Source organism: Strix uralensis, chromosome 22, assembly GCF_047716275.1.
Source record: "Strix uralensis isolate ZFMK-TIS-50842 chromosome 22, bStrUra1, whole genome shotgun sequence".
Taxonomy (NCBI): Eukaryota; Metazoa; Chordata; class Aves; order Strigiformes; family Strigidae; genus Strix; species Strix uralensis.
Window position 1 is genome coordinate 4,800,898 of NC_133993.1, and position 12,183 is coordinate 4,813,080.

General features: G+C 45.5%; 1 protein-coding gene across 1 annotated transcript; it reads right to left on the reverse strand.

The window, feature by feature from the left end:
• Positions 1–278: 278 nt before the first annotated feature.
• Positions 279–1,647, reverse strand: LOC141953693 (endogenous retrovirus group V member 1 Env polyprotein-like). The gene has a single exon (XM_074892502.1). It carries the CDS (start codon positions 1,480–1,482, stop codon positions 466–468), a length of 1,017 nt encoding a protein of 338 aa, XP_074748603.1. The 5' UTR covers positions 1,483–1,647; the 3' UTR covers positions 279–465.
• Positions 1,648–12,183: the final 10,536 nt, after the last annotated feature.

A 12,183-nucleotide genomic window follows, 5' to 3' on the forward strand; every position in this document is an offset into this window, starting at 1 on the left:
TCCTAGTCGCATCTGCACAGTGTGGCCCAGTGGTCAATGGGCTGGGGTCGCAGAGATGAAGTAGCTCCTCTTCCTCACTGTTGAACTTTTTACCTCCGTTCCTTGCGCAATCTCTGTAGCCTCCTGGACTCAGGCCGGACCATGGGGTTGGTTTTGACCAGGTTTTAGGGCTGTCTTCCTATTCCTTCAGGAAGCGTTCCCTCACAGCTTCCATTAATCAAGGTTTCCATATTGTTCTGCTCTCTGATCCATCAACTATGATCTATTATCCTATTTAATCTTAGTTACCTTTTATCTAATGGGCCTCTAGCCCCTAGCCTGATCTCTAAGACTTCCATTTTTATCTCTAAACTAAGTTATACCTTCATTTCTTGAGTGCCTAATTTCTGTATCCTATTTTACTTTCCTAGCTCCTCATCTCAATTCCCCCCTTTTCTAAGACATTAGTAAATTCTTTTACTACCTTTAATAAATTGACTCCTGATTTAACACTTTAGAAAAGTACTTGTTTGATTCCAGCCTATGCCTAAGCTGATTCTTTTTCCATGTGACATAAGCATCTCCAGTGTTCTGGCAACACCAAAAGAAACATTTGATTAGAACGCAAGTTATTACTCCTAAAATCAACAGTGTCACTACCAGAACAAAAAGCTGTTTTAACCATGCAAAATTAGGTAGCCATGAAGTCAATTTTTCCCAAAGATTTGTGAAACCCCAGGATGTATCATCTTGTGCTATTAAATGGAATAGTTTTGAAGCTTCCCAAATCCTATGCACATCTGTCTCAATTTGGGCCTCACGGTTTACAAAGGCACAGCAGCTTTGATTAATTACTGTACAGACCCCTCCTTCTTTAGCCATTAATAGATCCAAAGCCATGCGATTTTGTATAGTTACTTCTGCCAATGAATTAATCTCCTTTTGTAAATTGGCAATGGCATCAGCAGTAGCGTTAGCCAAGATTTCAACAGTGGCAGAGATATTTACTATGGCTTTTTCTAATTCGCTTACTCCTAGCATAGGGATGAGCCATCTTACAAAGCTATGAAATCTGGTTCCTCTAATTACCAGGGGGTTCTCAACCTGTCTTTTTTGTTTAATCTGGTACCACAGGGTCCGTGAGACACCTTGCAGATTCCTAGTGGGGTATGAGATAGGCAATAATATACCTGTTGTACATTCTCCCCACCAATTTTGAGGTAAACGCTTCCAGGCCTTTCCGTTCGCACATAAGTACCACCAACCTGGTGGTAAACTGCACCTTTTCTCACTGGGACCATGCTTCCACTCAGCGGTATCACAGCATTCTCCTGGGAATTTCCCCCATCCCGTGTAGCCGATTTTCCTTATTGACCCTCTGGGGTACATATTGTTGCAAGTTTGATCAGCCCCCTTTTTTGTGCCTAAGAACTGGACCGAATTACTTCCCCTGTTTCGCATCATTATCGGCTGTCGGAGTGGCCATGTGTTTTTTGCCCACATTTGTTCAATGGCTTTGGATTCATTATACAAGGCATCATTTCAGTCAACTTGATCTAATATCCATTGATATTCTAGCTCAATTTTTAAATCTAGTCCATAAAGACAATACCTGTCATAATTGCCATCGGGTGGTCTCCATAATCCTGTCAGATCATGAGGGGTGGGTCCCCCTTATGCAACCTGTCATATTTGTAAATCGTGGGATGTTAAATTTGGGAATACCTAGAAAAGGAAATTGATGTGATTTTGGTAATTCTGTGCATACCCAACAATCTGACAAATTATTTCCTTGAGCCATCCCATGAAGAAGGCCTGCAAAGAAATTCTGATTCCATGCTACCACAACGGTATAGACATTGACCAAAATTATCGTGAAAAATACAATTTTCCTGGCCGAATTTTTGTAACCTTCCATGGAGATCTATGGGCCTTCTTCACTCTGGTATGATGGATCCAGGCGCTCTGCTCCTTGATCTTAATTGCCGTAAAGGAGGTGAGGAGTACTTGAAATGGTCTTTCCCATTGAGGTTCCAGAGTCTTTTCTGCAAGACACTTAACATACACATAATCCCCAGGCTGTATATTATGCACAGGTCCATCTAACCCTCTACTTCGGGTTGCAAACACATGTTTTCCAATTTAATTGAGCTGTTTACCCAATGCCACCAGATATGAAGTTATAGTCTCATCCCCTGTCTGCATGGATATGCCTTTTTGTATGCTATAGGGTCGTCCGTACAGAATTTCAAAAGGACTTAACCCCTCTCTTGCCCTTGGCTTAGTTCATATGCACAGAAGGGCCACAGGAAGAGACTGCGGCCAAGACAAATTAGTCTCCTGTCCAAGTTTCACAATCTGCTGTTTGATTAAATGATTCATCTTTTCTACTTGGCCACTTGACTGGGGATGATATGGGGTATGAAGCTGCCAATCTATACCTAAATGGCAGCTGATTTGTTGCACCACCTTTGAAATGAAATGTGACCCTCTGTCAGAGGATATTGTTGCTGGAACCCCAAAGCGTGGTATTATTTCTTGTATTAATATTCTGGTCACCTCCCGAGCTTTGGCAGTTCTGGTAGGGAACGCTTCCAGCCAGCCTGAAAAGGTATCTGTTAATACCAATAGGTATCGATACCCCCCTTTTCTTGGAAGTTCTGAAAAATCAATCTGCCATTGTTGCCCGGGCCCATTGCCTTTCCCAATTTGGCCCATTTCGAATCTGGGAGTATTTTTAAGATTAGTCTGGAGGCAAAGATCACACTGCTGAGTCACTTGTCTTACTGTAGTATATAAATTTCTAGCTCTAATATCTTTAATTAAGTGTTTATATAGGGCCTCTGCTCCCCAATGTCCTTTCTTATGTTCCTCCCTTACCAGGGACCATGTTAAAGAAGAGGGAATGACTATCTCTCCTTGCAGGGTGAGGGCCCAACCTTCCTCATTATATGATCCTTCCAGATCTGTGATAAGTTTTTGATCTTCTTTAGTATAATTAGGCTTACCCTCTAGGGAAATTCGCCCATCAGGGATTAAAGCTCCTTCTACTTTTACCTCTCCTTTGGCTGCTCATTTTGCCTCTCTGTCCGCCAGCTCATTTCCTTTCTCTAAATCCAAGTTCACCTTTTGGTGTGCCTTGATGTGCATGATTGCCAATTTTTTTAGGAAGCTGGACTGCTTCCAACAGTCTCAGAATTTCCTCTGCATGTCTGATGTTTTTACCCTGTGAGTTCAATAGTCCTCTCTCTTTTCAAATTGCTCCATGCGCGTGTATGACTCCAAAGGCGTATTTTGAGTCCGTATAGATATTCACAGCCTTGCCTTGGGCCAACTCCAAAGCGCAGGTCAGGGCAATTATTTCTGCCTTTTGTGCAGAGGTATACATGGGCAAATGCCCTGATTCTATTATTTCCTGGCTGGTAGTAACAGCATACCCAGCATGTCTTTTACCACTTGGGACATAGCTCCTTCCATCCATGAACCAGTTCTCTGTGTTCTCCATAGGGCTGTCTCTCAAGTCAGTGCGGCTTAAATACGTCGCTTCAATGGTCTCTAGACAGCCATGTTGTACTGGTTCTCCTGTGTTCCCACTGAGGAAAGAGTCTGGATTGACAATGTTAGTAACCACAATCTCTACATCATCTGTATAGTTTCTTTATTCCATTGAAGGTGTTTTTGTTCAGTGGTCGTCAATAAGGGTTTGACAAGCAGTCCATAATTATAAACCCATAGTCGGCACCACCCAGTCATTCCCAGGAAAGTCCATAACTCTTTCACTGTTTGTGACCTCAGGGTCTGACATATTACTTCTTTTCGAGCTTGTCCTAAAGTTCTTTTTCCAGCACTAATTTCATAACCCAGGTAAATCACTTCATGCTGCATTACTTGGGCCTTTTTCTTAGACACTCGGTATCTCTGAAGCCCCAAAGAATTTAGCAGGCTTACCGTCCAAGTCATGCAAGTGTCTTTTGTCTTGGTGATAATCAGGATATCATCCACGTATTGTAACAGTTTCCCTTCCTCAGGTGGGGTTGGGACTTCCCACGACTCGAGGTCTTTTGCAAGTTGATTGTCAAATATACTAGGGCTGCTTTTAAACCCCTGTGGTAACACCATCCAAGTTAGCTGGGTTTTACATCCGCTTTTAGGATTTTCCCATTCGAATGCAAATATTTTCTGGCTGGCTTCGTGGAGAGGGAGGCAAAAGAAAGCATCCTTGAGGTCTCAAACATTAAACCAGGTTAGTTCAGGTGTCAATACAGTCAATAAAGTGTATGGATTTGCCACCACCGGGTAGAGGTCTTCAGTTATCTTATGCACTGCCCACAGGTCCTGAACCACCTGATATGACCCGTCAGGTTTACGGACAGGTAATATGGGAGTATCAAAATTAGACTCACATTCTTTCAGTAATCCCAGTTGTAGGAACTTCTCTGTAACTGGCTGAATCCCTTCCTGTTCCTCTCTCTTCAGAGGATATTGTTTGATTCTTACAGGCTGTTGTCCTTCTTTAAGTCTGAACTCAACAGGTGGGGCATGCTTTGCTTTCTCGGGCACATCGGTGGCCCATACTCCAGGATATACCTGGTCACTAATTTCTTCACTGATTCTTCCTTCTGTGGGAACACTAGTTAGGGATAAGCTCATTATTTGTATAAACTCTTGGTCATTTACCTCCAGAGTAATGTCTCCTTCTTTAAATTTAATTATTGCGCCCAATTGTTCTAAGAAGTGCCTTCGGGGAGTTAGGCATATACAAAAATTTGTGTATGCCCTATTGTTTTCCTAATTTATATCTTAGGGGTTTGCAAAAATATGCCTTTTCACTTTGGCCAGTCGCCCCCTTTACCATAATATAGTCATCTTCTAAGGGCATTATGTCTTGGTTTAAAACTGAATATGTTGCTCCAGTGTCCACTAAAAATTCTACCTTCTTTTGTTCTTTCCCTAGCTTTATTGTAACCAATGGATCCGCTAGGGTAGATTCCTCGAGTCCCCGTCAGTCCTCTTTTATATGGGCCACTGCCCTTCCTTTCTGATTATTTCGTTCCCTTTCCTTAACTTTCCATTTTTCCGGACACTCATTTTTCCAGTGCCCAAACCGTTTGCATATTGCACATTGATTTTTTCTTAATTGAGGCAGTCCTCGCCTAGGTTTCCTTTCTTCTTCTTCCCTAACAACTGCCAGTACCCTTCTCTGTCCTCGCTTATAATCCTCTTCTCTATTTCTGAACACTCTCCATGCTTCATCCAGTAATACTTCCAGGTTTCTACTTTCTGTGGAACGCAGCTTCTGAAGCTTGTGTCTAATGTCCCCTGTAGATTGTCCTAAAACCAGCAAAACTAATTGTTGCATTCCTACCTCTGACCCCGGATCCAATGGTGTGTTGCGACGCATTACGTCCCTCAGTCGATCCAGGAATTCTGATGGTGACTCAGAAGGACCTTGTTTAATTTCATATAATATTGACCAATTTATTGTTTTGGGAATAGCCCTCTCCATTCCTTTTACAATCCGCTCCTGGTATGCCTGCAATGTTTCCATACGTGCAGACCTGTTTGCCTCCCATTTTGGATCTTGGAGGGGGAGATATTCTTTAACGTCTCCTCCTGTAGTCTTATAATAATCCTCAGCCAAATTCCTTGCAGTTTTTAAAACTAGTTGCTTTTCCGTCTCAGTCAAATGATCTAACAATAGCTGTATATCATTCCAATCGGGATTATGTTGTTTTACAATAAACTGAAAGTGGTCACGCTTGCCAGATTGTTACAGTAATTCCTGGCAACCTTTTTCCATGCCTCTAAATCGGTAGTAGAGAAAGGTACCTTAATTAACATTGTCCCTCTGCTAGGTCCTACTGCCTCTCGGAGAAGTGCCTGCAAGACCATTAGAGCAGACTTCTTCCTGGTGTGGGAGGATACTGGACTACCCGGAGGAGTGGAGGGTCCATCCGAGTCCTCATCCTGTTCCTGTGGTCGAGGGGGAGGCTTAAACAAAGCGGTTAGATCCTGCTCTGGTGCCTGATGAATCTTATCTGCTCTAGTGCACCTTTGCCCAATACTGCACGCTGAGCAACACTGTTTCAGTTTGCCTTTAAGTTCCTTTTTATTATCTTGTTCAAGGGCGAGTACCAAAGGGTCCTGTGGTGGTACAATCCCACAGTCCCTTTGCCACTCTGGATGATTTCAGAGAGTGAAAAACATGTCTGCATATGATACCTCATCCCACTTCCCTTCTCTCCTCAAAAACAACATTAGTTGTAAAAGGGTGTTATAATCGAGAGTCCCATTAAACGGCCACTTGGCTTCATTCTCTAATTTATATCTTGGCCACCATTGATTACAATATTTAACAAGATTTCTTTTGCTTTCTGTGCTTCCTGTCCCAGCAATATCTTTCCAGTGGGCCAATATGCATCCCAGAGGGCTGCTCTTTATAACTCCCCCTTGTGTGTTTCCCATTTTTAAAATTATCTTCTTTTTAATTTCCACTTAAAGCGTTTCTTACACTGTATCGTAACTCTGTCCCAGTTCTTTTCCCATACGTCCCAAAGCTCTGGAATTACCACATACAAATTTTATTATTGTTGACTCCTGTCTAGCCCTTTCCCAATTATAAAGATTCGGAAGTGCCGTTTCGGGTAAACATTTAGGGCATTCAGGCCTTCGCCTATCAGATGCACAATACCACCTTTGTTTACAGAGTTTACACTCCAACAATACCCAGGCTTGGTGGTAACCCCCTCTATTATAAAAGTTATAAGGTATTAATCCACAAACAAAACAAGGAATTATGTCTTCAATTGCAGGAAGAGCGATTTCAGAGGGTTGTTCCCAATCTAATGCTACAGGTCTTGCTAGAGGGTTTACGTATAATCCCTCCAATCGATATAGACCATTTTCCCTTCTTATCCACTCACTCTCATCATTCAAATAATCACTGGGCTCCAGCCCAAACCACCGGAGGAGAGACTCACTATTCCTTCTCCTCTTATTCATTCATTCCTGCATGCTTCAGAGGCATTCAACACAAAGATCAGATTACAAGAAAAACCTCGGGCTTGTGTATGGGGGCACCAAAAATTAATCACAGGCTCAAACAACACTTTTTACAATCTGACATACACTTCGTTCGCTTTGTTCGTCTCCGGCCGCTCTCCTCATGGAGAACAGGGAACCGCGGATCAGAACTCCACACTTGCTTCGCAGCTGTGCTGCGTCTCATACACACACAGATACTCATTCACCCGTCTAAAACCTAGCTTAATATAATGTTGTTTATAACTGATCTGAGTTGTTTACTCTTGGATCCACAATTTGCTGATGTTATATCTCGGTACTGGGCACACCATACAAACGTTTTTAGGTGGTAATATGGTTTCCTAAACATACATAAAATTCTTAGGCATTTCACAAATTAAATACACAATTACTACATTCCAGTTGATATCCTTCCAACAGCTGTTAATGTTTTACCAAAACTACTTAAGAGGTTCCGCTTACCCTTCTGCTTCTTATACAGTCATTAGCAGGTCCATCCTGGCTCCCAAAACTGGGATGCAGCGGTGACCTCGGATTCACTCGATCTACTCCCAAGATCACTAGCGGCCGCTCTATCGGTCAGCGAATCCCCTTTACCAACATACAGGGTACCCTCCTCCCATACGGGGACTATGCTGTACACCAGACATCTCTGCGCAATTTATCAGTAGCCCCAGCCAAGTGTATGACTTATTGGCTTCCCTCGTTAAACATACCATTTGTCTGCAGCTATAGATGGTCATTGTTTGCCCCCGCAGTGAGTGGCTGGGAGCGGAGATCCTCCGAGAAAGGACTCAGGGCACACCTAGGATGTCCGATCCTCAGTCTATCCTGCAGCCGAGCAAAGCACGTCCCATCTGGGGTTCCAAAATGACTTGCAGAAACACGACTCCACAACCTATAAGGTTATAAAGTAAGAATGTTTATTCAGTGCTGAGACGCATGGGGGATCGCTCCACCACAAACGTGCGCACTTCTCGTGGCACCTTGTCTTGGCTTTATGCTACAAAGCATCACATATTCATAATACGCCTATACATATGCATGACCTATTCCCGCTTCGTATTATAATGAGCCTGAAAGTCTTTTTCATATGTTCCGCCCCAGTCTCCTCCTAGTCGCATCTGCACAGTGTGGCCCGGTGGTCAATGGGCTGGGGTCGCAGAGATGAAGTAGCTCTTCTTCCTCACTGTTGAACTTTTTACCTCGGTTTCTTGCGCAATCTCTGTAGCCTCCTGGACTCAGGCCGGACCATGGGGTTGGTTTTGACCAGGTTTTAGGGCTGTCTTCCTATTCCTTCAGGAAGCGTTCCCTCACAGCTTCCATTAATCAAGGTTTCCATATTGTTCTGCTCTCTGATCCATCAACTATGATCTATTATCCTATTTAATCTTAGTTATCTTTTATCTAATGGGCCTTTAGCCCCTAGCCTGATCTCTAAGACTTCCATTTTTATCTCTAAACTAAGTTATACCTTCATTTCTTGAGTGCCTAATTTCTGTATCCTATTTTACTTTCCTAGCTCCTCATCTCACACCGTTGCCATCCAGCCTTCTCCCATGGTGGTGACCCTGCCCGGACCCATCCTCAGCTCCTTCCCACAGAACACCATTGTGGGCTCCTCCACCTCCGCTGCCGTTGGCAACATCCTCAGCTGTGACGGAGTGCCCATCAACTCTGGGGGCTTTGACCTCTCCTGCATTACCAGCCGCTACTGTGGCAGAAGGTGCCCCCCCTGCTAAAGGTGCTGGCAAAGCCCCAGGGACACACCTTGAGGAACTTAGAACATGGTGCTGGCCAGAGGATTGACATTTTGGAGGTTGTTTTTAGCATAGCTGAATGGTTTTGACTTTCTTTCAATTTATTTGGTTTGATTTGGTTCCCACTGACAGCAAGTTCCCTCCAGGGTCAATCTGGTGGGGACCATCTGCCTCCTTTCACTCTGTGGGAACTTCTTCACAGCCAAGGACCACAGACTCATGGCTTCCCCCTGGAGCTCCCTGCACTGCTGACCTCCACTTGGAGTGACTTGTTTCTTTCTTTTGACTCATTAAATTTCTGCTGCATTCAAGCCTGGCCTCCATGTGGTCTTTCCCTCTGTGGACACTCCCCAAGCTGCCAAAGGAGAAGGTGTTGCTCTGGGGTAAAAAGGGGTGAGGGCACAAGGAGACCCATCTCCATTCAAAGAGAATGGGAGGTTGGGGCACCCTGCAGTGGCTCCTCTTTTGGGCACCATCCCTTGGAGCTGAGGAAGTCACCCCTGGTTGCTCTGCTGCCACTGACAATAAAACCTTGCCTTGAAAGACTGGAAGCTTCTGTCTCTCTTGCCCAGGGTCTTCCTTCCAAAGATGCTGGAGGGCTTCCTCAGACCAGGGGACATACCCCTCTCCTTCCACAGCTGCATGGCCCAGCTGTCCTCCTCCCAGCTCCTGGGCAGAGACCAATGCTTCCTCCACCTTCTCATGGCCTATGGCCACTGCTTGGTTACCTGCACAGCACTGTGCCATGGGGCCATCACACATCAGGCTGTGTGTGCCTGGCAGGTGGCAGGGACATGGCTGGCTGGTTCCCTGCCTCCTGCTCTGCACACAATACTCACCTCCCACTTGGTTTACTGCGGGCCCAGGCACATCCACCACTTCTCTGGTGTTCCACCAGCCTTCCTGGACATGGCTTGTGCTGCCCCATCTGACAACAAGGCTGGGATCACATTCAGTATTGGTGATGTGACTCTGGGCTGCTTCCTCTTCATCCTCACTTCTTACAGGTGCAGAGCGAGAACCATCCTGTGTCTCTGCTGTGCAGGATGCAGGCACTGGGCTCTCTTTGTCTTTGCCTCCCATTTCAGTGCTGTGACCTGTTTCTATGGCCTGTGTGTCTTCACCTCCATGGGAACTGACCTCAAAAGGGTCACTAGACAGAGCGGTGGCTGTTCTTTACATCGCTCTTACTCTCTTGATGAACTCCTTGATTTACACCCTAAGAAGCAAACATGTGAAAGCTGCTCATAGTTGTTGCACATCCAGTAAACAACTGGCAGGGTTGTAGTGTTTGACTCTAGAAATGATGAACAGAGCTGTTTCCTTTGAAGAAAATGCTCTGAATTTTGACTGACTTAAATTGCAAAACTTTTCTATTTATGGGATCAGTAGATTTTCCTGGAGCAAGGACAACAATATTTCCCAGTGCTGTGGGAGTGACCGAACACTGGCATAGGCATCCCAGGGAGTTTGTCAACTCTTCCTGCTTAGAGAGTGAGAAAGAAACCACCTCGACACAGTCCTGGGCAACTGGCTGTAGGTGGCCCTGTTTGAGCAGCGGGGTTGGACCAGATGACATCCAGAGGTCCCTTCCAACCTCAGCTGTTCTGTGATTCTCTCATTCTGGGAGAGCAGCTGATGTAGAGCAGCTCAGGGTTCCCAGCATCTGAAGGTATTTAAGGTTATCTATATTATCCTCTCCTTCTTTCTAGCTTTAGTGCTAATAAATGACATGTTAAGGAATGCTTTGAAGAGGCTGGTTTCTTATTGGAACCAGACACTCTCATTTCTGGTGTCCCAGCCTCACTGTCTGCAGCCTGTGGAGACACCCAGGCTTGTCCCAGGGGACACCACGCTCTGCTGCTGTGTGAATACACCACTGAGGCACCATTTCCTTTACAGAGCAGGGGCTGGTCCCCCGGTCCTACATCTCCCTTCAGGAGATCACTAAGCACAGCTGGGAGCATCTAAGGCTGTAAGAGTTGTCTCACTTGCAATGTGGGGATTCTTTGTGCCTGCAGCAATACGGATGTTCTCTGGTTTTTACGTTATTCCTGACACACAGACTTGGGACATGGAGAGGCTCAATGTCTGCCAAGGCCATGGCAGCTTGGTCTCTGCTGTGGTTTGTCTCTTTCTGAAAGTGAGAAAACAGCTGACTGAAGCATTGCCAAATACTTGAGCTCACTAAAGCTGATGGCAACGGGCAGGGACTGAATCGCTGCCTTAACTGTGGGGTCTGAAGGACTTGCCCAGAGTCATCTAGAGGGGCTGAGAGCTGGTGTTGGCAGTCCTGGTTCTCAGTGCTGTGTGTGTACGATCTTGCTCACATACGTGTTCACGTGCCCATGCTCATATGTGCATTCACACGTACATGTGTGTGACCGTGGCAATGCACATGCAAACATGGGTGTGCACAAATGTTCTCTGTATGTGTGTGTGTGTTTATGCAAGTGTGTCCACGAGTGTGTATGTGTTGTAGCACAAGCATGTGCCTTGTGCAGAAGAGCATGAATGTGTGTGACTGGTCTGAATATATGTAATTGTGTGGGTGCAGGTGCGTGTAGATGTGTGGCTCTGCATGTTGGTATGGACACGGGCCCCTTTGGAAACATGTGTGCACACCGCTCTTTCTACGGGCACATGTATGAGTTGCTCCGTGTGTGCGTGTAATTTCATGTGTGTGTAGTTGTGCCCGTGTGTATGAATTTGTGTGTGCACTGAAGGGGAAATTCAAACTGTAACTGCTCATCTGTGGTGATCTGTGACCAAGGAATGTTCTGGCAGGGAGGGCAAGAAGGCCCAGATGCAGAAGGGATGAAAGTGGCTGGCAGCAGGGATGCCAGAGACAGAAGGACTCCCTGCAAGGGAGTGCAGTTTCCCTTGGTGAGGAGAGAAGAAACAGCTGCAGCATTGTCTTGTAGCAGTGCTGGAATGTGAACGCTCAGTGGCCACCTTTGGGCAGCAGAGCAGGTGCTGGGGGACAGACCCAATGTCAGGCTGAGGTGCCTCATGCCAGCCCTCACAGGATTGGTGCTGGTGCCAGTGCACATAAGGAATCGGCTCCTGACTCATCTTTGCAGACTCCTTGTAGAACTGCTTATGGTGGTAGCACTCTGTGCACTACAGTGAGCTTTTGATGTTGGGTGTTTTTTCGTACCTAAGCAGAAGTGTGTGTTGAATTTGCCTCAACGGTATAAAAACAATTCCCCAACAGCACAGACAGTGTGTGCATGCCTGTGTGTGTGCATACTTCAGTGTGCATATATATATAGTTGTGCATGTGTGTGCACACATGAGGGTATGTCAAAGGTCCTTCTAAAATCAAGGTACACCCCAGCCAGTGCCCCTCCCCTTCCTCACAGTGCCAGTCACCTCCTCACAGAAAGCAGTGAGGTTG